General features: G+C 44.7%; 2 protein-coding genes across 7 annotated transcripts in view; both read left to right on the top strand.

Moving 5' to 3' along the window:
* The window catches only part of KLHL24 (kelch like family member 24), a 142,429-nt gene continuing 116,508 nt past the window's right edge, over window positions 1-25,921 (top strand). For all 6 annotated transcript variants that reach the window (XM_073360080.1, XM_073360078.1, XM_073360076.1 and 3 more), the window contains exon 1: window positions 1-175. The gene's annotated coding sequence lies outside the window, so the exon portion shown is untranslated. The remainder of the gene's footprint in view (window positions 176-25,921) is intronic.
* Window positions 23,754-24,797, top strand: GPR148 (G protein-coupled receptor 148). The gene has a single exon (XM_073358901.1). It carries the CDS (start codon window positions 23,754-23,756, stop codon window positions 24,795-24,797), a length of 1,044 nt encoding a protein of 347 aa, XP_073215002.1.

The following is a 25,921-nucleotide window of genomic DNA, read 5'->3' as shown; positions in this document are numbered from 1 at the left end:
GTGGAAAGGCCAGGGGGAGTGAGGGATGCTCCCTGGGTGAGGATGATCCTACAGCAGAGAGGTGGTGGGGGATTCTGGCTGGGAAGAGCTGGGTTTCATCCAGCTGGCTGTCCTGGCAGAGGGACAGAAGAAGACTGAAAAAGAGCGTAATTGTGGCAGAAGACACTGGAGTATGGTATGGAAAGACTCCCAGCAGAGAACCTTTGGGAGAAATGGGGGGTAATTCTGCTGGGAAGAGTGGGGTTTCAAGGACCACATGTACTTGGTATGGGCTGTATTTGGGATTTTTGTTGGGGGTTATTTTAACTACATTTGGTAATAAACCAACCGTAAGGAGGGGTGTTATTTAAGCAAGAGAGGTTGAAGTGAAGTTGCTGGTGATTCTGAAAGGGGAAACTGGGGCCAGCAGGCCTGTTCTTCTGCACGAGGGTGCTCCAGGAAGGAGCCAAATTTGTTTTCACAATTACAGTAAATAAGCAGTGACGCTGAAGTCACTGAGCTTGCTAAGAGACATTTGGTTAATGTATCATGGTTATTGACAATGTCAAGGTCAGCACTGGGGTTGGAGCTACAGTAGTTATCAGCAGGTATTAACATACAGTATTTTATGAGCCTTCCAGCTGGCAGGCCATTTAGACTGGGGTGATGTGCTGAGCATTGCTATCTGTACCCAGTCACAGCCTTGCAGGCTCCAAGGTACTGTGTAACAATGACAAACTCCTCTCTCCCTGGGTTTCTGATTTTTGGACAGGTGATTATTAATGCTTTCAGACCATCTGTTCTGGCTTAGTGGTGCTGAGCCTATACTACAATGTTATAGATGGCTTTTCTTAACATGCAGCCTCTTCTCATGAATAGCAGATGCATCAATGATACATGTGATAGTGTGGTCGCTGGGAGACAGGAGAGAATGCTGGGAGTACATTGAAAGCTGAACTCACCTGGGGATGGGAAAGTGGCAATATATTACTCTGGTGTTGCCTGTATGTCCTTCCTGCTTTTGTTAAGAGATGTAATGTGCCAAGATAGCTTTATTTAAGAAAATCACTTAGAAATGGGTTTTGGAGCTTGAAATACACTGATCCTGGGACTTCTTGCCCTACAGATAATGTACTGTGGCCTAAGTAGTCAAACGTGTGTTTTGAGTACCTCAGTTTCTGGGTATCCAATTTAAGATACACTTGTGACATTGCACTCTATATGATTTTATTAATATATGCTGATGAGTATGACTATAATGTAACTGGAATAGGCTTCATGCAAAAGGTCTCTTGTAAGGTATCATTACAAAGCTTATAATCTACTGAGTGTGATCATTCTATTTGTATAAATGTATCACTCTTGTATCTGAAACTGGAAATATAACTCTGAGGGCCTATTATAATTATGCAAAGTGTGGGCCATTTAATGGTGTTTTGGAATCTTGATGCTTCCCATCAGCCAGGACAACTGATTGTGGATGACTCTGTTTGCAGGCAGGCCTTCCTGTGAGTCAGGCTGGGAGGAACGAAGACTTGGGGCATGACTACACTTACAGCTGTAGAGCACTGTGAGTTAAACCAGCCCTCGGAGAGCACAGTAGAGAAAGCACTGCAGTGTGCCCACACTGTCAAATTCAAGTGCACTGGCATGACCACGTTAGCAGCTCTTGCAACGGCCACAGAGAGCAGTGCATTGTGGTAGTATCCCAGCATGAAAGTGGCTGCAACATTCTTTTCACATGGGGGATGGAGTGTGACAGGGAGTGTGTTGTGTGTATGTGAGGGGAGAGTGGGTTTTTGGGGGCTGAGAGCATGTCAGCACACTGTCTTGTAAATTCAGACAGCAACAGACCCCCCGCCTCCCCCTGCCTCTCAAGCAACATTCCACACTAATGGTTGCTTTGTCCCGGAGCAGATAAGCATGCCGGCTGTAAGAAACAGATCTTTGAAAGGGCATATCCACATTCCTCCAGCCAATTCCAAACAATGACAAGAGTGGCCACTTGACTTAAGGGGATTATGGGACGTTTCCTGAGGCTGATCAGAGGGCAGTAATGCAACACCTTATGCTGGGGCCTTTCAGGCGAGACGCACCAAGCATTATGCTTCTGGTGGAGGTGGATTACCAGGAGCACTCCCGCTGCAGAGTCCAGGCTCTCTAAGTGCTTTGCCAGTGTGGACAGGTTGTGAGTTAGGGTACCCGGGGCTGCTTTAATGAGCTCTTACGCGCAAGTGTAGCCAAGCCCTTGGAGTCTCACAGAAAATGTGACCAGTCACCTGGTACTGAAATCCATCTTAAACCTGGTGCTTTTCCATTGAGAAGGAGGGGTGGGGACCCAGAGAAACAAAAGATTCCTGCCTTTCACCAAAGCCATGTAAGGGTGTGGAACAGAACAAAGGGGGCTGAAGTCATGAGAAATCCCCTAGCTACCACCTGAGCTGGAACAAGGGCTGTACCAGGGGAAAGGACTGTGCCCAGACTAGGAAGGCATCCAGTCTGTGAAAGAAACTTATTGAAACATCTCTGAGGGTGAGATTTTATCTGTATTCAGTTTTATTACTGTATTAGGCTTAGACTTGAGTGTTTTGTTTTATTTTACTTGGTAATTCACTTTGTTCTGTCTGTTACTACTTGGAATCACTTAAATCCTACTTTCTGTATTTTAATAAAATCACTTTTTACTTATTGTTTAACCCAGAGTATGTATTAATACCGGGAGGGGGGCTGCAAACAGCTGTGCATATCTCTCTATCAGCATTATAGAGGGCAAGCAATTTATGAGTTTACCCTGTATAAGTTTTATATAGGGTAAAACAGATTTATTTGGGGGTTTGGACCCCATTGGGAGTTGGGCATCTGAGTATTAAAAACAGGAACACTTCTTAAGCTGCTTTCAATTAAGCTTGCTGATTGTGGACGTAGTTCAGACCTGGGTCTGTGTTTGTGGCTGGCAAATGTATCTGGCACAGCCAGGTAGGGCTCTGGAGTCCCAAGCTGGCAGGGAAAGCAGGGGCAGAGGAAGTCTTGGCACATCAGTTGGGGGTTCCTGTGATCCAACCTGTCACAACCCTAAAGAGGTGCAGTTTTTCAGAAGGCTGGGGGCCCAGCACTTTCTAAAAATCAGGCCCCTTTAAGGTATGTCAGGCTGGACCCCAAATATTACTAGCTGGTTTTGAAAATCAGGCCTTGGATGCATGGCTTTGTACTTCAGCAATGCTTTTCATACTCCAAGAGCTCACAAAGCCCTGAGCTAGAGTGGTCATATATGGACTGCGTAGTCAATAGCTGCAGACATTATGCACTCAATATTTCACACAGAGCCTACACCATTTGAACCTGACTGAGGGTATGTCTACACTACGAAATTAGGTCGAATTTATAGTAGTCGGTTTTGTAGAAAGCATTTTTATGTAGTTGATTGTGTGTGTCCCCACACAAATGCTCTAAGTGCATGTAGTCGGCGGAGTGTGTCCACAGTACCGAGGCAAAAGTCGACTTTCGGAGCGTTGCACTGTGGGTGGCTATCCCACAGTTCCTGCATTCTCCGCTGCCCATTTGAATTCTGGGTAGAAATCCCAGTGCCTGATGGGGCTAAAACATTGTCGCGGGTGGTTCTGGGTACATATCGTCAGGCCCCCGTTCCCTCCTTCCCTCCGTGAAAGCAAGGACAGACAATTGTTTTGCGCCTTTTTTCCTGAGTTACCTTTGCAGACACCATACCACGACAAGCATGGAGCCCGCTCAGCTAACCGTCACCATATGTCTCCTGGGTGCTGGCAGACGTGGTACTGCATTGCTACACAGCAGAAGTTTATTGCCTTTTGGCAGCAGACAGTGCAGAATGACTGGTAGCCATCATCGACGTAGTCCTGGGTGCTCTTTTAACTGGGTGCCTGGGCAAACATGGGAGTAACTCAGCCAGGTCATTTCCCTTGTTTCTTCTTGTGGCGATTCAGTCCTGCACTGTCTTTTAATGTGCAGCTAGCAGGAGATGATGGCCAGCACTCATACTGCACCGTCTTCTGCCGAGCACCCAGGTGTTGACGATGGCTAGCAGTCTGCTGCCAGCAAGATGCATAAAGATAGATAAGGTGGCTCAAAACAAGAAATAGACCAGATTTGTTTTGTATTCATTTCTCCTCTCTCCCTCCCTCCGTGAAATCAATGGCCTGCTAAACCCAGTTTTGAGTTCTATCCTTGAGGTTTTGAGTTCTATCCTTGAGGGGGCCATTCAGTTTCTCGCAAAGCCACCCCCTTTGTTGATTTTAATTCCCTGTAAGCCAACCCTGTAAGCCATGTCGTCAGTCACCCATCCCTCCATCAGGGCAATGGCAGACAATTGTTCTGTGCCTTTTTTCTGTGCAGACGCCATACCACAGCAAGCATGGAGCCCGCTCAGATCACTTTGGCAATTAGGAGCACATTAAACACCACACGCATTATTCAGCAGTATATGCAGCACCAGAACCTGGCAAACCAATACCGGGCGAGTAGGCGATGTCAGCGCGGTGACGTGAGTGATGAGGACATGGACACAGACTTCTCCCAAAGCACGGGCCCTGGCAATGTGGGCATCATGGTGCTAATGGGGCAGGTTCATGCAGTGGAACGCCGATTCTGGGCTCGGGAAACAAGCACAGATTGGTGGGACCACATAGTGTTGCATGTCTGGGACGATTCCCAGTGGCTGCGAAACTTTTGCATGCGTAAGGGCACTTTCTTGGAACTTTGTGACTTGCTTTCCCCTGCCCTGAGGCGCAAGAATACCAAGATGAGAGCAGCCCTCACAGTTGAGAAGCGAGTGGCAATAGCCCTGTGGAAGCTTGCAATGCCAGACAGCTACCGGTCAGTTGGGAATCAATTTGGAGTGGGCAAATCTACTGTGGGGGCTGCTGTGATGCAAGTAGCCCACGCAATCAAAGATCTGCTGATATCAAGGGTAGTGACCCTGGGAAATGTGCAGGTCATAGTGGATGGCTCTGCTGCAATGGGATTCCCTAACTGTAGTGGGGCCATAGACGGAACCCATATCCCTATCTTGGCACCGGAGCACCAAGCCGCCGAGTACATAAACCGCAAGGGGTACTTTTCAATAGTGCTGCAAGCACTGGTGGATCACAAGGGACGTTTCACCAACATCAACGTGGGATGGCCGGGAAAGGTGCATGACGCTCGCATCTTCAGGAACTCTGGTCTGTTTCAAAAGCTGCAGGAAGGGACTTTATTCCCAGACCAGAAAATAACAGTTGGGGATGTTGAAATGCCTATAGTTATCCTTGGGGACCCAGCCTACCCCTTAATGCCATGGCTCGTGAAGCCGTACACAGGCAGCCTGGACAGTAGTCAGGAGCTGTTCAACTACAGGCTGAGCAAGTGCAGAATGGTGTAGAATGTGCATTTGGATGTTTAAAGGTGCGCTGGTGCAGTTTACTGACTCGGTCCAGATGATGAAGATGTCATCAATATAGCGCAAGTAGAGTAGGGGCGTTAGGGGACAAGAGCTGAGGAAGCGTTGTTCTAAATCAGCCATAAAAATGTTGGCATACTGTGGGGCCATGCGGGTACCCATAGCAGTGCCGCTGATCTGAAGGTATACATTGTCCCCAAATGTAAAATATTTATGGGTAAGATAGTTATGGGTTTTATGGCTGATTTAGAACAACGCTTCCTCAGCTCTCGTCCCCTAACGCCCCTACTCTACTTGCGCTATATTGATGACATCTTCATCATCTGGACCCATGGAAAAGAAGCCCTTGAGGAATTCCACCATGATTTCAACAATTTCCATCCCACCATCAACCTCAGCCTGGTCCAGTCCACACAAGAGATCCACTTCCTGGACACCACAGTGCTAATAAACAATGGTCACATAAACACCACCCTATACCGGAAACCTACTGACCGCTATTCCTACCTACATGCCTCCAGCTTTCACCCTGACCACACCACACGATCCATCGTCTACAGCCAAGCTCTGCGATACAACCGCATTGGCTCCAACCCCTCAGACAGAGACAAACACCTACAAAATCTCTATCAAGCATTCTTACAACTACAATACCCACCTGCGGAACTGAAGAAACAGATTGATAGAGCCAGAAGAGTTCCCAGAAGTCACCTACTACAGGACAGGCCTAACAAAAAAAATAACAGAACGCCACTAGCCGTCACCTTCAGCCCCCAACTAAAACCCCTCCAACGCATTATTAAGGATCTACAACCTATCCTGAAGGATGACCCAACACTCTCACAAATCTTGGGAGACAGGCCAGTCCTTGCCTACAGACAGCCCCCGAACCTGAAGCAAATACTCACCAACAACCACATACCACACAACAGAACCACTAACCCAGGAACCTATCCTTACAACAAAGCCCGTTGTCAACTATGCCCACATATCTATTCAGGGGACACCATCACAGGGCCTAATCACATCAGCCACGCTATCAGAGGCTCGTTCACCTGCACATCCACCAATGTGATATATGCCATCATGTGCCAGCAATGCCCCTCTGCCATGTACGTTGGTCAAACTGGACAGTCTCTACGTAAAAGAATAAATGGACACAAATCAGACGTCAAGAATTATAACATTCATAAACCAGTCGGAGAACACTTCAATCTCTCTGGTCACGCAATTACAGACATGAAGATCGTTATCTTACAACAAAAAAACTTCAAATCCAGACTTCAGTGAGAAACTGCTGAATTGGAATTCATTTGCAAATTGGATACTATTAATTTTGGCTTAAATAGAGATTGGGAGTGGCTAAGTCATTATGCAAGGTAGCCTATTTCCCCTTGTTTTTTCCTACTCCCACCCCCCCCCCCAGACGTTCTGGTTAAACTTGGATTTATGCTGGAAATGGCCCACCTTGATTATCATACACATTGTAAAGAGAGTGGTCACTTTGGATGGGCTATTACCAGCAGGAGAATGAGTTTGGAGGGGGGGGGCGGAGGGTGAGAAAACCTGGATTTGTGCTGGAAATGGCCCAACTTGATTATCATATACATTGTAAGGAGGGTGATCACTTTAGATAAGCTATTACCAGCAGGAGAGTGGGGTGGGAGGAGGTATTGTTTCATGGTCTCTGTGTATATAATGTCTTCTGCAGTTTCCACAGTATGCATCCGATGAAGCGAGCTGTAGCTCACGAAAGCTTATGCTCAAATAAATTGGTTAGTCTCTAAGGTGCCACAAGTACTCCTTTTCTTTTTCCACCAGATGGCGCTCAAAATTAAAGATTGTTTTCAGTGTCACCTTTAAATATAACAATCATGTCGTGGATATGAATATCACTTAGTGGCTTAGCTTTTATCTGTACTCTGAAAATGTGCACTTAAAAGTTCTGTTTTGCTGTTAATTATTGTACTGGAAGCTGTTGGGAGGCTTATAGATATATGTGACTTACAGATGATCTTGTAGCTCACGAAAGCTTATGCTCAAATAAATTGGTTAGTCTCTAAGGTGCAACAAGTACTTCTTTTCTTTTTTTGATAAAACTGGTACACGTAATAAAAGCTATTCTGGAACATGTACTAAATAAAGTGCAATAAGTTCAGAAGCAATGTTGGCTCTTCTTGCTAGCCAACAAGATGGCTTCTGATCTGTTGCAGAAGTGTTTTAACAGGTTTTTTTAAGTCTAAACTAGAATGATCAGGTTGCTTATTGCTAGGTTAACATATTCTCTGAGAGCAAATGTAATGAATTGGTTAATAGCCCAGAGCTGTGTTTGCTGTTTGTGCTGCTAGGAAATAGGCCTTGAACATGCAGGCATTATCAAAGAAGCTGTTCTGGCAAAACTATTATATTAATTTAACACCTGAAGTGCTAAAAAAGCAGAACACAAGGAAAGCCCCCAAGGGTTTCAATGTGATAGGAAAGGACCCCACAAAATGTTTTTTTTTAAAAATCTATAGCATTGTGTGCCAGCGTAGAGTCCTTCTCTATTCTGGATCTGGCACACAGAGAGAGTGTTAACTGGTGGCTCAAGTCCCTTGCAGTTGACACGCATGCAGGAAGAAAGGATTGGCTTAATGATCATGGTACATCTCTCCCCGCCCCCTCAACTGAGGATGATCAGAGACTGATTACCCCTAGGACCTCTATATGTATTGCAGTAAGGGAAAGAACTTGAGGTTCAGTGAGCTGGCTGACCTGGCAATCTTGCCAGTTGACAGCTTGGTGTGGGAGCGGCAGCGGCAGCCCTCTCAGAAGACCCTCCAGTACCCTCTGTTCTTTATGTTCATGTTGTCAAGTCTCCTTCTCCGCAGGGGCTCAGCACTGCATTTGCTATGCTTCTAGTTCCCAGTACCATGAGGGTGAAGGACTCATTCTGAGAGTTGAGCCCTGACCTCACAATATGCTACTGCTAGATCAGCTAACGTGAATAGTATGTGACTTACAAAATGTCCAGATGGTGTGCACAGCTTGAGCTAGCTGATGCTCTGTACTGGGGTCACACAATGGAAGTACAGAAGCTACCCCTTGTTTTGAATCTCCAGTTGCTTGATACAATGACAGGCTTGACTGTAGCTCACGAAAGCTTATGCTCAAAAAAATTGGTTAGCCTCTAAGGTGCCACAAGTCCTCCTTTCCTTTTTGCATAATTGTGAATGTTACACCAAAGCTGTCAGCATGATCGTCGGCAGCAGATAAACAGACGTAGACGGGAAAGGCTGAGCTATATCTTTAGGGACAGGGCGGATAATTCCGCAGACATTGTTCTAATGCCATAGCCAGCACTAATGAATGGTGGTGATTTGAATGTTGTGGTGGAGAGTTGACATTTCCCAGTGGAACTAAGCATGTCAAGAGAGGAGAAATTGAGGAGCAGGTGGCATTAGTATGAGCAGTTCAATCTGAATGCAAAGAGCCCTAGTGGCAGTGCTCAGAGACCGGAGCCACAAAAGAGGGACAGAACCTGCAGAAGAGTTTGCACCTCTGAAACCGTATTGAATTGACCAGTAAGGACTGTCCCCTCTCCCCTCAGTGTTTCACAGATCATGGAAATTGAGACGAATAAAAGAGTTTTAAATTCTCTTTATTTGCAAGAATGTTTGCAATTGTTCTCATTTCTGTTGGATTGGCACAGGGAACATTAGCTCCAGCACTTTCTCATCAGAGAAAGGGACTGCTGGATTGTTGATGGAGAAGGCTACTCTAGTACATGAATTTTGAAATCAGCGAGACTGTTTGGAGAAGCAGATACCAAAAATTGTAAAATTAGCCCCTGGTGTTAATGGGTACTGACAACTCTTACGGCATTGCCTTTACAATCCTGAGTCAGATCGTGTGATGGGGGCCAGGAAACAGATTATTTCTAACAAGTATTTCTATGCATGTCGCACGCTTATTACAAGTATCAAGTTGTAAAGAGACTGAAATGGAAATAAGATGGTTTTGTGATTAAGAACCTGGCTTGGGACTCAGAGGTGAGTTCAGTTCCCAGCTCTGTCACAGACTTTCTCTGTGACCGTAGACAAATCGCTTAATCTCTCTGTGCCTCAGTTCCCTAGCTGCAAAATGGAGATGATACTTCCTGTCCGTCTTGTCCCTGATACAGGCTATTTAGATTACAAACTGTATGTTGTCTGAAGCACCTGGCACATCAGGGTCCCACTTGTTGTGGGCCACTAGGTATAAATGTGATACAAACAATAAGTAGCAAAGGAAGAGGGAAGCGAAGAGAGAGGAGGTGTTTGTGTATCCGGATCCAAACAAGCCCATGGTGCCTTTTTTAATCAGAATAAATCACCAAGTAAAGTAAAAATAAAAACAAATCCATTTAGCACATGTCCATGTTTGTGAGCTGCTTTCAGCAACACTGTACTTGGGCTCAGTCTCCATCTGTCACCAGCTACAATTTCACCAACAGACAAGAAATGCAGTAAATGACTGACATAAGCTGTGCTGGTGTAAGCAGGACCTGGTTGGTGGGAGAGCGGATCATTCAAGTAGTTACACCTGGGTGGACTTATTTTGCCAAGAAATCTTCTGTATTTCTTTGGCTACTATGGGAACATTTGCATTTGAATAAGTTTCTTCCCTCACAAACCTAGCATCCACTTCTGCTGCTCCTGCAATGAAATCAAAATCTCCTGGTTGACAGTACCTATGGAGCAGTGGCACAGATGCTACATTCAGAGGCCAATGGGACGACGGGTTTTGTGATTGGAAAAAAATCCCATTTCTAAATACACAAGCAGTGGAAAACTCGCCAGGAAACATTGGGAAGAAACAGCAGTTACTGTATGTTTGTGGGCAATACTAGATATTCTAAAGGTTCCCACAGTGTGGAGTCTTTCTTGATGTTAATGTAAGTTGTGATTCTCAGCACACTCTGTCCATTAATCTTTCACACCATATGTGCTGCCATACCTAGCACCTGCTTCAGCAGCATGCGGCCAGGTCATTGTCAGCCAATGGGTGTAGATCATTTGGAGCATCAACGGGGTTTCAGATTGTTGTCCAGGGACCATGGAAGTCCTCAGGCACAGTGCTGTGAGCTAGAAATCAGCATGTTGGCTGTAGCAGTGAAACGCCATCCGTAACTTGATGGTGCTCCGCCTGTATCTCACTCGTGCTGTGAAGGGAGGCAGAGCACACTGAACTGATCTGATGACAATCCATCATGTGAAAGGGCTTGACAAGAAGATTCTGCACAGTCGGAATCTTTCCTGTGCTTTCACTGATGCATCCCCTGGTTTTGTTTCCCCCTTGTTGCCGCTGAGCCTTAAAGAGACATTACTATATTACTGCAACGGTGTCTCAGAGCAATGGGACTGTTCCCTCCCAGTCTTGTAGTGCCTGGATATTGGATATAAGACTGGGGCTGCGCATAGATGGTACTCCATCTGCATCTGTGAGGTAGTACTTCCCCATTCCCTAATCACCATGCCCACAGCTCCAAGGGAGCGAGCTTTGCTCACACAAGGGGCCTTCTGCATCCTGTTAACCTTCATGGGTCTGCATATAGAAACCCCCTCTCCACACTACAGTCCATTGAAGAGGATCAGCAAGATGCTGTCTGAAGTCCAGCATCACTCCTTCACTGGATGGAGGTGTCACCGTGGAGTAGTTCTTCCCTTACCTCTGGGCACTCACTGCAGTGCTGCCTTACGACCCCGTTATCTTAGAGAGTGAAAAACCAGGTCTGGAAATGGAACCTTCTAACCAGCCTTCCCTCCCCTTTGAAAAGGGAAACCTTATATCATTTGTCTCTTTAATCAGTCTCTATTTTCCTGCCCTTAGGTGAGCCTCCCCAGGACAACTCCAAGCCACTGCATTGCCACTTCTGGTGGCGGCACTTTCTGTCCTACAGACCCTGTGCTGCTTTGGATTCTTCTCTCCCATTCTCCAGTATTTTCTTTCCCTCCATTTCTTCTGCTCACTTTCTCTCTCCTCTCCCCATTTTTGTCTGCTCTTGGGACCCCATCTACTGTAGTAGCTGAGCATCTCACAGTCATCAATGGATTTTATCCTCTCAACAACCCTGTAAGGGAGGGAAGTGGTATCCTTATTTTACACATGGGGCATGGAGTCACAGGGTAGATTAAGTGAGTTGCCCAAGGTCAGCCAGGAAATCTGTGTCTGAGTCAGAAGCCTCAGTCAGGTGACCTGGCCACTAAACCACCACTACTACTCAACCTTTCCTTCTACACATTAATCCTATCCTTTCTCACCCAGGCTATTTCATCCATCTTCCAGTCACCCATCCCACTTGCCAAGCCTTCATCCTGCTGGGAAATCTTATCCCTGACAACCCCAACCCTTGCAGCACATCCTGTCTTGCATTACAAGAGAGACAAAATAGGCCAATGCTAGGCTGCACGGGATCCTTCTTCTGTCTGGAGCCTTCCTGTAACAATCCCATGCTTCCCTTCCAGTGGATGCTGGAGATTACCCCCACTGTGTGTGAGGCAGGGCTGAGCTGGAATAGCTCAGGTGCTAGCCATCTACATAATGAAAGGGCCTGTGAGGAAAAGCGCTGTAATGGCATAGCTGTATGCATACACCAGCTTAGCTCAAACTCTCGCTGGAAGGAAGAGCATTATCAACTAGTGATTAGAGCAGTAGACAGGAACCTCCTGATCCCATTGCTGTCACTGACTCACTGTGTGATCTTGGCAAAGCATTCAACCATATAAAATGGGTGATAATCTTCCACTATGGACAAATTGATGTTGTCATCTCTCCAAAGCATATTGTTAGGGCCAGGCCATGGGCAGCCTGTGTGCACCGGTTAGCTACTAAGTTGCAGTCTGGAGATGAGTAGCAGGGTCAGGATACCAGGAAATCAGGGTCATGCACCAGCTTTGTAGGTGGCAAGCAAATAGCAGAGTCAGAGTTGGGCCAGCTCAGGATACCAGGAACTCAGGTTCAGGCATCAAGTTGCAAACAGCAGAGTTGGAGCCAAGTCAGGTCAGGATACCAGGAAGTCAGTCAGGCACCAGGTTATAGACACCACGCAAACAGCAAAGTTGAGGACAAACCAGGGTCAGAAGCCAGATTCTAGGGTCTATAGTGAAATAAGGTCTGGAGCAGATGCAAGGAAGCAAGCCGCACTGTGGCTCAGACCACTCCCGGTGATGGCTTTATGGTTTATATGCCAGCATAAACCAGTCAATGGGCAGTGGGGGCTGTCACTCAGATCCCACGGGACAGTACTTCCTGCAGTGCCTACCTTCACAGGCTCCCCCAGCAGAAACCTAACTGAAGCTTCCAGTCAGAAGGCACAAGCATCATCAGCCCATAATCCCAGGTTCTAGTCCCACAGTTCTTGTGTATGTAGGATTTATACAGGTGCTTCCTATTAGCACTAACATGGGATTGATTGATTTTTGCAGTGCCATTAGAAACCTAAAAACATAAATAATTTCTTTATACAAATTAAGCTGCTTTAGAAAAGAGAGCTAATATTTTAAAAGGTTTCAGAGTAACAGCCGTGTTAGTCTGTATTCGCAAAAAGAAAAGGAGTACTTGTGGCACTTTAGAGACTAACCAATTTATTTGAGCATAAGCTTTCGTGAGCTACAGCTCACTTCATCGGATGCATGCTGTGGAAAGTGTAGAAGATCTTATTATATACACACAAAAAGCATGAAGAAATACCTCCTCCCACCCCACTCTCCTGCTGGTAATAGCTTATCTAAAGTGACCACTCTCCTTACAGTGTGTATGATAATCAAGGTGGGCCATTTCCAGCACAAATCCAGGGTTTAACAAGAACGTCTGGGGGGGAGGGTAGGAAAAAACAAGGGGAAATAGGCTACCTTGCATAATGACTAAGCCACTCCCAGTCTCTATTCAAGCCTAAATTAATAGTATCCAATTTGCAAATGAATTCCAATTCAGCAGTTTCTCGCTGGAGTCTGGATTTGAAGTTTTTTTGTTGTAAAATAGCGACTTTCATGTCTGTAATCGCGTGACCAGAGAGATTGAAGTGTGCTCCGACTGGTTTATGAATGTTATAATTCTTGACATCTGATTTGTGTCCATTTACTCTTTTACGTAGAGACTGTCCAGTCTGACCAACGTACATGGCAGAGGGGCATTGCTGGCACATGATGGCATATATCACATTGGTGGATGTGCAGGTGAACGAGCCTCTGATAGTGTGGCTGATGTGATTAGGCCCTTTGATGGTGTCCCCTGAATAGATATGTGGGCACAGTTGGCAACGGGCTTTGTTGCAAGGATAGGTTCCTGGGTTAGTGGTTCTGTTGTGTGGTATGTGGTTGTTGGTGAGTATTGCTTCAGGTTCGGGGGCTGTCTGTAGGCAAGGACTGGCCTGTCTCCCAAGATTTGTGAGAGTGATGGGTCATCCTTCAGGATAGGTTGTAGATCCTTAATAATGCGTTGGAGGCGTTTTAGTTGGGGGCTGAAGGTGACGGCTAGTGGCGTTCTGTTATTTTCTTTGTTAGGCCTGTCCTGTAGTAGGTGACTTCTGGGAACTCTTCTGGCTCTATCAATCTGTTTCTTCAGTTCCGCAGGTGGGTATTGTAGTTTTAAGAATGCTTGATAGAGATCTTGTAGGTGTTTGTCTCTGTCTGAGGGGTTGGAGCCAATGCGGTTGTATCGCAGAGCTTGGTTGTAGATGATGGATCGTGTGGTGTGGTCAGGGTGAAAGCTGGAGGCATGTAGGTAGGAATAGCGGTCAGTAGGTTTCCGGTATAGGGTGGTGTTTATGTGACCATCGTTTATTAGCACTGTGGTGTCCAGGAAGTGGATCTCTTGTGTGGACTGGACCCCACCTTGATTATCATACACATTGTAAGGAGAGTGGTCACTTTAGATAAGCTATTACCAGCAGGAGAGTGGGGTGGGAGGAGGTATTTTTTCATGCTTTTTCTGTGTACATAATAAGATCTTCTACACTTTCCACAACATGCATCCGATGAAGTGAGCTGTAGCTCACGAAAGCTTATGCTCAAATAAATTGGTTAGTCTCTAATGTGCCACAAGTACTACTTTTCTTTTTGTGAATATTTTAAAAGTTGGCATTATTTACCCAAGTCATTCCTGGCTGTTGCATAAATACCTCATTATAGGAGGCAGGAGGGAAGGAAAGATTATTAAATCAAAGCGGGAAAAAATCCAGAATGATTTCTCATAAGGCACTGTAATTACTTGTGTAAAAAATATGACCACATAAATCTGCTTGTTTTTGTACACCTCCAGAAGTATCTGAAGCCTGACTCATAATAAAGCATTGCTGGTTGAATCATGTAAGTCATTTCACACTGAAGGAAGCACAAAGATAGGAGAGGAAACCAGGTTTGCTTTTCATTGTGTGGGGCAGGAAATGAAGTTGTTTACATGGCTGCAGCTCCTAGCAGTGACCCTGCAGTAGGAGGGTAAACTGTTTGGAACCAAATGTGTTCCTTTTTCCCCCTCAAGTTACGATTATTTCTCTGACCCCATTGTTTCTTCCTTTATATAAATCTTTTTGAAAGACTTCAAAATATTCTTGTTCGTTCTGCTACCCAGATATCCCGTTTAACCTTGAATCTTGCACCTGCAGAGTCTATCTTCCACAAGACCTACCTTCACTTTCTGACTCACAATAACATGTTCTATTATGGCCCCGTGGTATTTGGAATTTAAAAATTATTCAGAGGCTTCTCTCTGAATCATCCTCTCTTCCTTATGCTGTCTCCCATTTCATTTTGGAGCCTCATCAAAACATCTTCAAGCCAGTCCTCCCCACCTTTTCTCTTTCTTTGTTCCAAGTTCCTTGACCTTTAAAATCATTGCAACCTGGACCCACTTTTCACACCTCTTTCTTTGCTGCTTTATTTTTAGCAGCAATTGTACCTGGTTTCTGGACTTTGTACAGCTGCAGGAACAACTTGTGGGCCACTGTAGATTTAAGATCTTCTCACCACAGAATGACAAATGAGACACTGAACAGCTTTCAGTACCTCTGGGTGCAACAGGAGACAGAGCTAGCTAAAAGGTGGCGATCACTGGCAATAGTCCATTTCTTATTGTTCTTGGTAGTACAGTAACACCTAGAGACCTCCACTGAGATTGGGACCCTATTAAACGTACCAAGAGACAGTCCAGCCACCAAAGAGCATATAGCCCTGCTGCCCTCAACCTTTTTGCAAGCAAAATCCTCTCTCAAGCTACCAGGAACTTTGCCTCAGTGAGCACTGAGTGAAACCTAGAGAGCAGGTCCCAAAGTTCTTCCAGGGGAAATCTCATACCGTTGAAAACAAATTTGGAACCTAGCAGAAGTGTAGTTCTGTTCAGGTTAATTCTTTGTCTCAGCATTCTAATGGAACTGGCATTTAATTGCTGTTTGAGTCCTCCATTTTCCTCTCTCAACCTTGCAAGGGGCTGAGAGTCTTCAGTTGGACCAGATTCTGCAACTCTAGTAACTTCAGTGGGACTGGTCACCATAGAAAGACTCTGCCTCTTGATTTCAATTGTAATGGAGAGTTCTGAGCATGTTTTACCCAGTACCTCAACGGACTGGGCCCAGACTAAGCACAAAAGCTCAAGGCATTGCTTTGTGTTTAATGTTCCATTCAATCCTACAGCCAGCTTCCCTTTCCCCAGACTCTTGGAACCAAGGAGACTCTGGCAGCCCTGACATTGTTCTGATTAACTTCCCTTCCTCAGGGGAAAGGTAGCCAGTCAGAGGAAGATTTATCCCTAAATTAGGGTGTTCCCCCACTGACCTATTGGAAGCTCTGTAAACTTTAGTGTATGGGGGCTGGGGGAGTCAGCATTGGTAGGTTTCCTGCAAGGTGGCAGCATAACCACCCTTGACATACACCTCGCCCAAAGAGGCTATCATCCCTCCAACACCCAAACACTCCTATATAATAGTCATCTCACAATGTCCCCCCAGAACTAACTAGCCTCTCAGGCCCTTATAACATTGTTACTTATACTGCGGTAGCACCTAGAGACCATGGCACCATTGCGCTAGGCACTGTACAAACACATAAAAGAGAAGGGCCCCGCCCTCAAAAGCTTGCAATCTAAGCACGTAACCACTGAACATGTGACTTCCCTGATTCACACCACTGGATTATGATGTTAGTCCAGTTTGTTCCTTCATTCTGCATGTAGAATACGTTTTGATATATGGCAATGTGGATGTTTTGAATCAGAAGCTGTCATGGTAATTCTCAGGGTACCCAGGACCATGAGTCACTTTGTTAGCCCCCTGCCTCCACCTTGAGGGAGACTGGCTTGTGCTTAACTGGGTGTCAGATCCCTGACGCCACCAGCTTATTAGCACTCATGCATTCTCCTTTGCTTTCTGCCAGCCCTTATTGTGCCTTACAGGTTAACAATTGGTGCATCCCAGTTCCCAAGCTCCTTTGAAGCATTCCCCTGTAGTGTCCAGCACCTTCTCCACTGAACACTCACGGAAATACCAGGTCTGCTGTCCCCAGGGGAACAGTGTACACACCAGCTTGTAGGATTCAACTCAGGATCACCACTTGGCTTAATACCCCAGCACTGAGATATATTTATAGTGAAAACAAGCATAAGTTTATCAAAGATTCAAGGGATAACGAGTGAGGAAAACAGGTTACATATAAAAACAAAATTGTACTATGCTTTCTAGAGACTAAACTTAACAGGCTAACCTCCTGTCTAAAGAAGTTTTATCTCACCCCAGGTATCCTCTGCAGCATTGAGATCACATTTTCATGAACATTACCACACTGTCCACTTACTTCCTAGGTGCAGGATAATGGGTATCTTTGTTGCCATCTACTTATATCCCCAAAATTCATCGTATTCAGATAATTTTAAAAAAAAAAACCCTGTGATGGGCTATACCCCCGGGGTGAATCCTGGAAGCAGTTGGAACCACTGTGCCCCCTAACTATTCGGCTGGGTTGGGCTCTCCCTCTGCTCTGCTGGTGACACATAGTCAGCCCCTTCAGGCCCTGTTATAATCCAACATGACAGCGGGTTTGAAATACAAATACATAGTCAATATTCATAACTCCAGACACAAAAATGATACCTACATACAACTAGGATAATCATATTCAGCAAATTATAACTTTTCCATAGACACCTTACATCAGTGGTTCCCAACCAGAGGTCCTCCAGGGGTACATCAACTCATCTAGATATTTACCTAGTTTTACAACAGGCTACATAAAAAGCCCTTGCGAAGTTGGTACAAATTAAAATGGCATACAATGACTTCTTTACAGTGCTGCATATAGTATACACTGAAATATAAGTACAATATTTATATTCCAGTTGATTTATTTTATTACATGGTAAAGTCAGCAATTTTTCAGTACTAGTGTGCTGTGACACTTCTGTATTTTATGTCTGATTTTTGTAAGCAAGTAGTTTTTAAATGAGGTGAAACTTGGGGGTACGCAAGACAAATCAGACTCCTGAAAGGGGTACAGTAGACTGAAAAGGTTGAGAGCCACTGCCTTACGTGACACACTTTGCTCAAAATGCATCATAATTATGTCATAATGCAGGCCGCCCGGGGTGGGGGGGAGTGGGGCAATTTGCCCCAGGCCCCGCAGGGGCACCCACGAGAGTTTTCAGGGGCCCCCATGAGAGTTTTCGGTGGTACTTCGGCGGCAGGGGGTCCTTCAGTGCCGCCGAACACACCCGGAGTGAATGGCTGGCTGCTGCTTCTTCCGCTCTGGGTCTTCTGCGGCAATTCGGCGGCGGGGGGTCCTTCTGCTCCATGTCTTCAGTGAAGTGCCCCGAAGACCCGGAGTGGAAGGACCCCCGCCGCCAGAATTATCCCCAGGTCCCCTGAATCCTCCAGGCGGCCCTGTCATAATCATATTATAATCATACCACTATGATGAATATGGGGCAGAGTGTCAGACACTTCCCCCCCCTCCCGTCACTTGTTTTTCCTGTATCCTCCTCCTTCCCTGTTGATTTCACATCCTTCTGCTGACATTATATGTAAATGTGCCTCCCTTGTGTTGCTTAACAGTGCTTAATGCAAAAGTGAATAAACCTCTTTTGTCTGACAGAAAATCTGTTTCTCCACCTCTGCTGTGACCCACAACCTAAGAACATATTTTCAATATACATAAATAACTGCTACATAGTATCTATATGCATAATTTCACAATGATATTAACAACCAGCATGATCCTGGCTTTCATTTTAAGACCCCACACAACATTCTTTGGTGAACTAGAATCTACATACCAGAATTAGGACATTCTTGCAACTCCCTTGCCAGTTGGCACTGAGGGGTTCTTGAGTCACAGAAGCCTTGAATTCAAACTAGTGTAGTGCTACCAGTGTTAATTTTTAGGCAGTGAACCAAAATACACTGGAACTGTGATGCATTTATTGCATCATAGTTGAGAAACTGGTTGAACAGGTGTGAAAAGAGAGTGCTTATTTGTCTCGTTCACTCAAATTAGCTGTTCCTGGGGCAGGGGACTATCTTGCGTTTGTCCAGTGCCTAGAACAATAGGGCTTCAATCTCCGATAGGGCTTCAATCTCTAAGCACCATTGTACTACAAAGAATAATAATGGATAGTTCTTTGTATTCTATGTAGCAGCATCTTATTACATGGCAACAGCATATAAATATACTGCACTGTCTCCAGTACTTGAATTATAGTATTGCTCATCATACACTTTACTTTGCATGGGCCTCCTGAATTCAACCCTATTGATTAGCTCCTGACTTGAAAATGCAAGAACGATGCAAAAGCACAGTTCACCTTGGCTTTCTACTGGAGACTCAGGTAAGATTACCAATAAATAAAGTAATTAATGGTGTGTGCAATTCAATACAGATTGTAAAATAGGAGCCAGAAGGGGAAGAATCTTTAATACTGGTTGTTCTGAACAAGGCAGAGACATAGGAAGTGCTTCTGCATAACATAAATTTACTGGAGAGTAACACAGATGAATCAATAACTAGAACACTGAGGCCAGGATTGCAGGAAATGGGGAGAATCATTCAGGTCGGCATCACAAAATATTGAGCATTCAATCACAAGCAGTACGTATGGTATTTTGGGACACAATGGCAAGGCAGCCTCCAAAATTCATTATCTTCTACAGGAACAGTCTTCAGTGCCTCTGTGTCCTTGGTCTGTCAAGCAACATACTGCAATAACATCTAAGCTTAAGGAAATCCACTGATGGTCAAAGAGGCTCAGGTACCAGCTAAGATATCTGCAGACCTGTATGTCAAGGCACACAAGGTTTTAAAAATCCAGCAGTCATACATTGGGCAATTGTAGGACTCCTGTTAAAACTTGAGTTACATGACTTGGGCTAAGACCTGAGTCTGATTGTTCAAGTTATTTGCTATTTCCCAATTTTGCAAAACTTAGGCCTTGTCTAAACACACAAGTTGTGCCATTTTAACTACGTTGGCTTAGTTAAAGCACTACAGCCTTTCACAGATGTGGGCAACTGCACCTGTATTCCCCCTCTATGGTCCACCGAGGGCACCCACTGTCAGGCTTCCAGTTCCCCAGCCATTACCTATCTTGGGTGGAGACATGCGTCTCTCCCCTTCCTGACCAGGATTTTTCCAGGCTGCTCTGTTCCGTGCTTATACTGTGAGTTCCCCAGCAGGTCAAAGTGCATAAGTAGGCCTGCTTTGCTTTTTCTCCTCAGAACCTATAAACAGTGCAATTTCGCACAGTTAAATTACCACACAGCTCTTTCTAAGCAAGCACATTTATTCTGAAGGTAAAAGCATGATAGAGAACACAGATTAAGAACAATAAAAGGACCTACGCACATGCTAATAAGCTTACCGGAGATCACCTCAACCCCAACAAGGGCTCTGGCAAGTGAACAGTCCTTCAAACCCCACACAGGGGTTTTCTGTGGTTCTTGGTTCATAGTTCATAAAGCCTTCAAAAGATGAGCCCGGGAGCTTAAATTAATAACTTTGCTTGACATTAAAAATCTTGCTCTCACAGACACTGGATTTATGGCTTATTGCAACCATCTGTAACCCACTAACCCTCCTTTTTTTTTTTTTTTTTTTTGTCCTTTGACTTCAGGGTTGCTACTGAACCACTTCACCTTGAATGGTCCCTTAGAATATATGTTAACTACTTATGCTAAACAGTCTGTTCCACCTTGTATTTAGCTGTAACACTCTGAGTACCTTTCCCAGACCTGAAGAAGAGCTCTGTGTAGCTCGAAAGCTTGTTTCTCTCAACAACAGAAGTTGGTCCAACAAAGAATATTCCTTCACCCACTTTTTCTTCCCTGCTTTGACAGTCTGGTGGAAGCAGCCTCCTGTCTCAGCATATATTTAAGCCAGTAGAGCTCCCTTCCACAAGACGAACTCTGTTTGCTCTTTACAACCTGATTCTAGCCACTTTGCATCACCTGAGTGGCATAAAGTGGCCAGATAATGCAGAGCATCTAGCCCATAACATATACAGCTTTTTACACTGGGGAGAGGAACAGGTCTTCTACCTGGATGCCATCTTCAAGGGTCAGGTGAAAAACCAGCTAGGCTCAGAAGGCCGAACTGTGCATTTACAGGAAAAATATGGGTCTTAGAGCCCTGGATGTCAAGTAATAAGATTGGAGAGAGAGAAGTTAGTACAAGGAATATCTTTTATTGGACCAACTTCTGTTCGTAAAATAGACAAGCTTTCAAGCTTACACAGAGCTCTTCTTCAGGTCTGTGTACAAGCTCAAAGGCTTGTCTCTCTCACCAACAGAAATTGGTTGAATAAAAGATACTACCTCCCCTGCCTTGTCTCTCTAATATCTTGGGACCAACAAGGTACAACAACACTGCATACAAGTAATAATATTGTGGTGTTACTCCCCAAGATACAACTTTTTTTAATGTGATATGTACCATCAATCCGTGACGCACTAGGCTGATAAAGGCAGCCCTGTAAATGTGTGCATGTGCAACAGCTCAACTTATTTCAAATTTGTGTTGTTTTTTCCATCAGCTGAGATGACAATGAGCAGCTAGCAGTTTTCACTGGCTACTTATCTCGGTGCCTAAATGTCGATTAAAAACCCTACATTTGGGTACCCATTTTTCTAAATATTGCCCATGTTCTTTTCACATTCACGATTAATTAAGTCTTATCTTTACCCTTTGATCTTGTCACACACAGGGCACTGAGTCCAATGCCTCAGGTTGCCCCTGCTCACCATAGACACATTGGGTTAAAATGAATCACCAGGAAATTCAAGATTTTAAGAGAAGCTAGGCACCGTGCTTCTCCCCTGTCTTGTACATTCTGCAGTCACTTATGCCTGTGCAGAGCAGGTGTATTATATCGTTCTGATTTAGTACCATTTGGTCCTACTTTGCATAGGTGTAAATGACTGCATGGCAGTGGTGAGTCAGGCCACTAGTCCAAATAAAACATACCAATGGCCCTAATAAATAGCGCATATCAGCCAGTAGCATGTACCCTACTAATAGACATAATACTGGGGAGGCTTTTTTCTCTCCCCAACTATTTTAATCCCTCTTCCCCACTTAACTTTCCTTCCCAGAGTTGTCTCATCCAGCCACCTGCATCCTCTTTGCTATTCCCAGTTCTCCTCCCAAAATGGAAAGTTGAGACTGTGTATTTAAGGCCGCCAGACTCCACCTCTTTCCCTGCATGCTCTGTGGTTTACTCAAGCTGAGAGACAACCAGACCTTCACTTTCTATACCCTGTCAGAGTGGCTAGACACTCTGAAGTCCCTCTCATACCAGTCTGAACTGGGAAGCCATTCTGCTCTATGGGGCAGGAGCTGTCTTTGTTCTGTGTTTGTACAGAGCCTAGCACAATGGGATCTTGCCCCATGTTTGGGGCTCCTAGGCACTGCCACAGTTCATTGTCAGGTAACAAGGTAAGCTGCCTTATTGAGACCCTTTGTTCAGTCTTCTCCGAAAGTTGGGAGGTCTCCAAACACTGGCGTGAAAAGGACACTCTGACTCGCCTTTCTCTGAGCTCTGGGTCCTAGTGAGACAAGATTTTTAACAAGTACACTCTTTTCTTTCTGACATTTTCCATCCCCATTGACATCTTGCCCTGTCATAACAATACATGGGGTTTTTTTTATGACTGCTTACTGCCACTTAGGGCATCTGAATATAAAATACAGTGTACACACACTCACACACACACAATTTTCCTTTAGGAGATGAAGAACTTCTATGCTCAAAGGACAGCCTGCCCCCACCAGGCCTGTCCCCGCTTTACACTACACAACCTGAAACAGCACCTATCAGCTGCAGTCTTTCTGACAGAGGAGAGATGACTGAACAATACTCCACTCAGACCTCATGGATGCTTTTGCTCTTTCAGCCAGGTGAGGCCCTCTTGGAAAAAAACATGAGGGGTTCCCTTCTCACAAACCAAGGGCCATATGCTCTGCTTTCATTGCACTCCAAGACCATATAAATGAGATTGAGATCAGTAATAGTACTTCTGCCCTACAAATGGCAGTGCAATGCTCTGTGGGGCAACAACAAACAGGAATTAGCATCCAAATGGACTTTGGGATTGCATGCTGCAATGATGTCCGTATATTGTATGGCACGTGAGCATGTGATACTGCTTATTTATAAAACTACACATCTAATCAACCATACACACTGGTTGAAAGTTTGTGATAACTGAAAAGGACGCAGTCTTTGTATCATGCTTAACAAAAACATGTCTGAGGAGCTGCCAGTCAAAAATGTGTACCATCTATAAATAAGATGATTTCATTAAACACACCCATCTTGACGCTATTTTACAACAGGAGCTAAGAGAGACGTTTTTACTGATCCCCTCAAATCAGTCAATTGTGCTGTTCCCTGTGAATTGATACAAAATATCATCTGATCACTTTTATGACTTTAGTACATCAGTACACTTGGAATGTCACTATCACATCTGTTTAATCAAGCTCTAGTCCATCTGTCTCTTTGGTGTGGTAATAGAATGAGAACAAACTCCAGTTGCTAATAACAAGCAACCCGTATATTTCCTGATCAAAGAGCTCACAGAGGGTTTGAAGTTTAAAGCACGGGAAAGTTTGTTTTGTTTCCTTACGCACCATTACTTTTTGCAGAAAGAAAAGAAAATATTCCACTTTGTGGAAGCACCTTTGGGCACTACAGAATTTCAGCAATCTGTCCTTGGGTCTTACCAGGGGATGCTGGTATTGAGTTGTCTACAAAAGGTTTTTTGCTTTTCCGGGCTCATTACATCCACTGCATCAGCTTTTGCAAGGTTAGATTCAACGCAGAGCTTGTTTTGTCCAAGTTGATCAGTCCTCCAAAAAATCCTAAGGAAATGAACTTCTTAGCCTGCGTCTCTGCAAAGATTCTGAATGCAACCCTGAGGGAGATTGATTCCAACAGGACCTTGGATTTGGATGAGCCTTCCACATACATGTTGCAAGAATGGATTATCTCCCCTCCATATATAGACATGAAAATGTTCCTGATCCCACCAGTTGTCTGCCTTGTGGCAGCCATCCTGGTAATTCCCTCCATCTTGTTTGTGATTTTCTCCAGCTTCAGCATCCGCCAGGAAACAAGGTACCTGCTGCTGGGGAATACTTTACTTTGTGATCTGATGTACTTAATCTTCTACACCCTCTCCGCCGTTCTCAGTGGTGAGAACCTTACACTCCCCAAGTATGCTTGTGTGCTTCTGTTGTTTTTGCTGGCGGTGACTTACTGCGGGGGATTGCTCACAGCTGCTGCCATGGTACTGGATATATTTTTGGCCATTTTGTTTCCTTTGCGCTACGTTGCCATTTTGCCACCTTCACGAACGAAAAAACTGATCATACTCATATGGCTCTCTTCTGGGGTTTTCCCAGGGATCATCTACTTGGTGCTGATGGTGACTCAAAAGCCCACACCGTGTCCCATGAACACATGCTCTGTGCCAATAATACTGGTCATGACTCTGAATGGAGACGATGCTGTGAAGCTCTGTTATGTGCTTTCAGTTGCTGTCCTCTTTCTCTGCTTGGCTTTAATACATGGTTGTTATATTATCCTGTATCTTAAAACAAGACAATCGGGCATATGGGAAAGCATTTTCTCTAGAGCTAGCGTGACATTCTTGATGCATCACACTATATTATTCTTTTACTTCTCTCCACTTCTGGCCCTTGTGGTGGAAACATTACTTTACATCAATGCTGTCATTGGACTACGGACAGGAATATGGATGTCTCTAACAATCTGCAATGTCCTGATTGTTCTGCCAAAAGCTTTGTTGCCTTATCTATATGGGCTTCGATATAGGGAGATATCGTCCTCTCTCAAATTCATTTTCAGAATGAAGCGCCTTAGTCTTGTGTCACCTGTTGCATCGCCATAAAGAGAGGCAGAATGTACCTACACGAGAGTAAGTTGAAAGGGGCTGTATTTGCCCTCTCGCAATAGGTAAGCATCTCACCAGCTACCTAGATCTTTATTTGCAGGTGTCAAAGGCATTGCTGTGGTGGGGTAGTCCTACTGTCTCCTCACTATCAGAAGGTTGCACATCTTGACTACACCACAACATGGGACCATACTCAGTGCACTGCATGTAGAACTAGAGCTTGCTCCATTGCTGGAAGTGACATTCTTTGGAGGAGACATTAAACAGAGGTCATTTCTGCCCATCTGTATTGGAGGGGTCAAAGTTAAAAATAAAAAGCCAGTGCAACAAAGACCAATGGCTAATCTTGGCTGGCTTGGCCAACATTGCCCCTCAATAAAGTGAGTGCCCAAGTGTGTGCCTGAGGGAACATGTACACTGCAACATAATATGATGTAGACACTCAACCACAGGTCAGCTGACTCAAATCCCACTAAACATGGGCTTCCATTGCAGTGTAGACATACCCTGTGCTGGTGCTGTGTGCATAATGACTATTGCATTCACCTTCAGAGGAGTTACTGCAAGACTGGTATCCAGTTGACTGTTTTGTAAAGCACATTAAAATACCTTGGGTATGACAAATGCTCTATTCAATGACATCCTATGCTACTTCTCGTATGTCAATGCATTATCAGTCAAATGGATTAAGTCTAACAATGTACAAAACAATGGCTTTTCATCAAATGTCGTACAGAAGTGGAATGGTCTTGGATCAGCATCTAGCAGACAGTAATCAATGTGCAATGATGTTCTACAATAGTCAGTCTGTCTTTTAATTCTTTTCTCATCAGAGAAGTGCACAGGTGACTGACTACTGGATAAAATAAATGGATGGTATTTCAGATCTCAAGGGAAGCCAAGTCCTCTTAAGCAGACAAGCATTGGAGGGCAGTGTGGGGAAGCTCTGTTTATCGAACTCTGTGAAAAGCTTCCAGTATTTCAAAAGATTATATTGTTTGAGCTTTTTAAATTTTATGTACACCACAATTTTTTGATTGGCTTTTAAAACACTGTACCTTGATTACACTCTGTGTGTCACTTGTCTCTGTATCAGTATACAGATTCTCCACTTTCTGTAG

The sequence above is a fragment of the Lepidochelys kempii genome, chromosome 9, assembly GCF_965140265.1.
Source record: "Lepidochelys kempii isolate rLepKem1 chromosome 9, rLepKem1.hap2, whole genome shotgun sequence".
Classification (NCBI taxonomy): domain Eukaryota; kingdom Metazoa; phylum Chordata; order Testudines; family Cheloniidae; genus Lepidochelys; species Lepidochelys kempii.
Note: the sequence above shows the minus strand (reverse complement) of the source record. Positions and strands in the feature narration are given on the sequence as shown.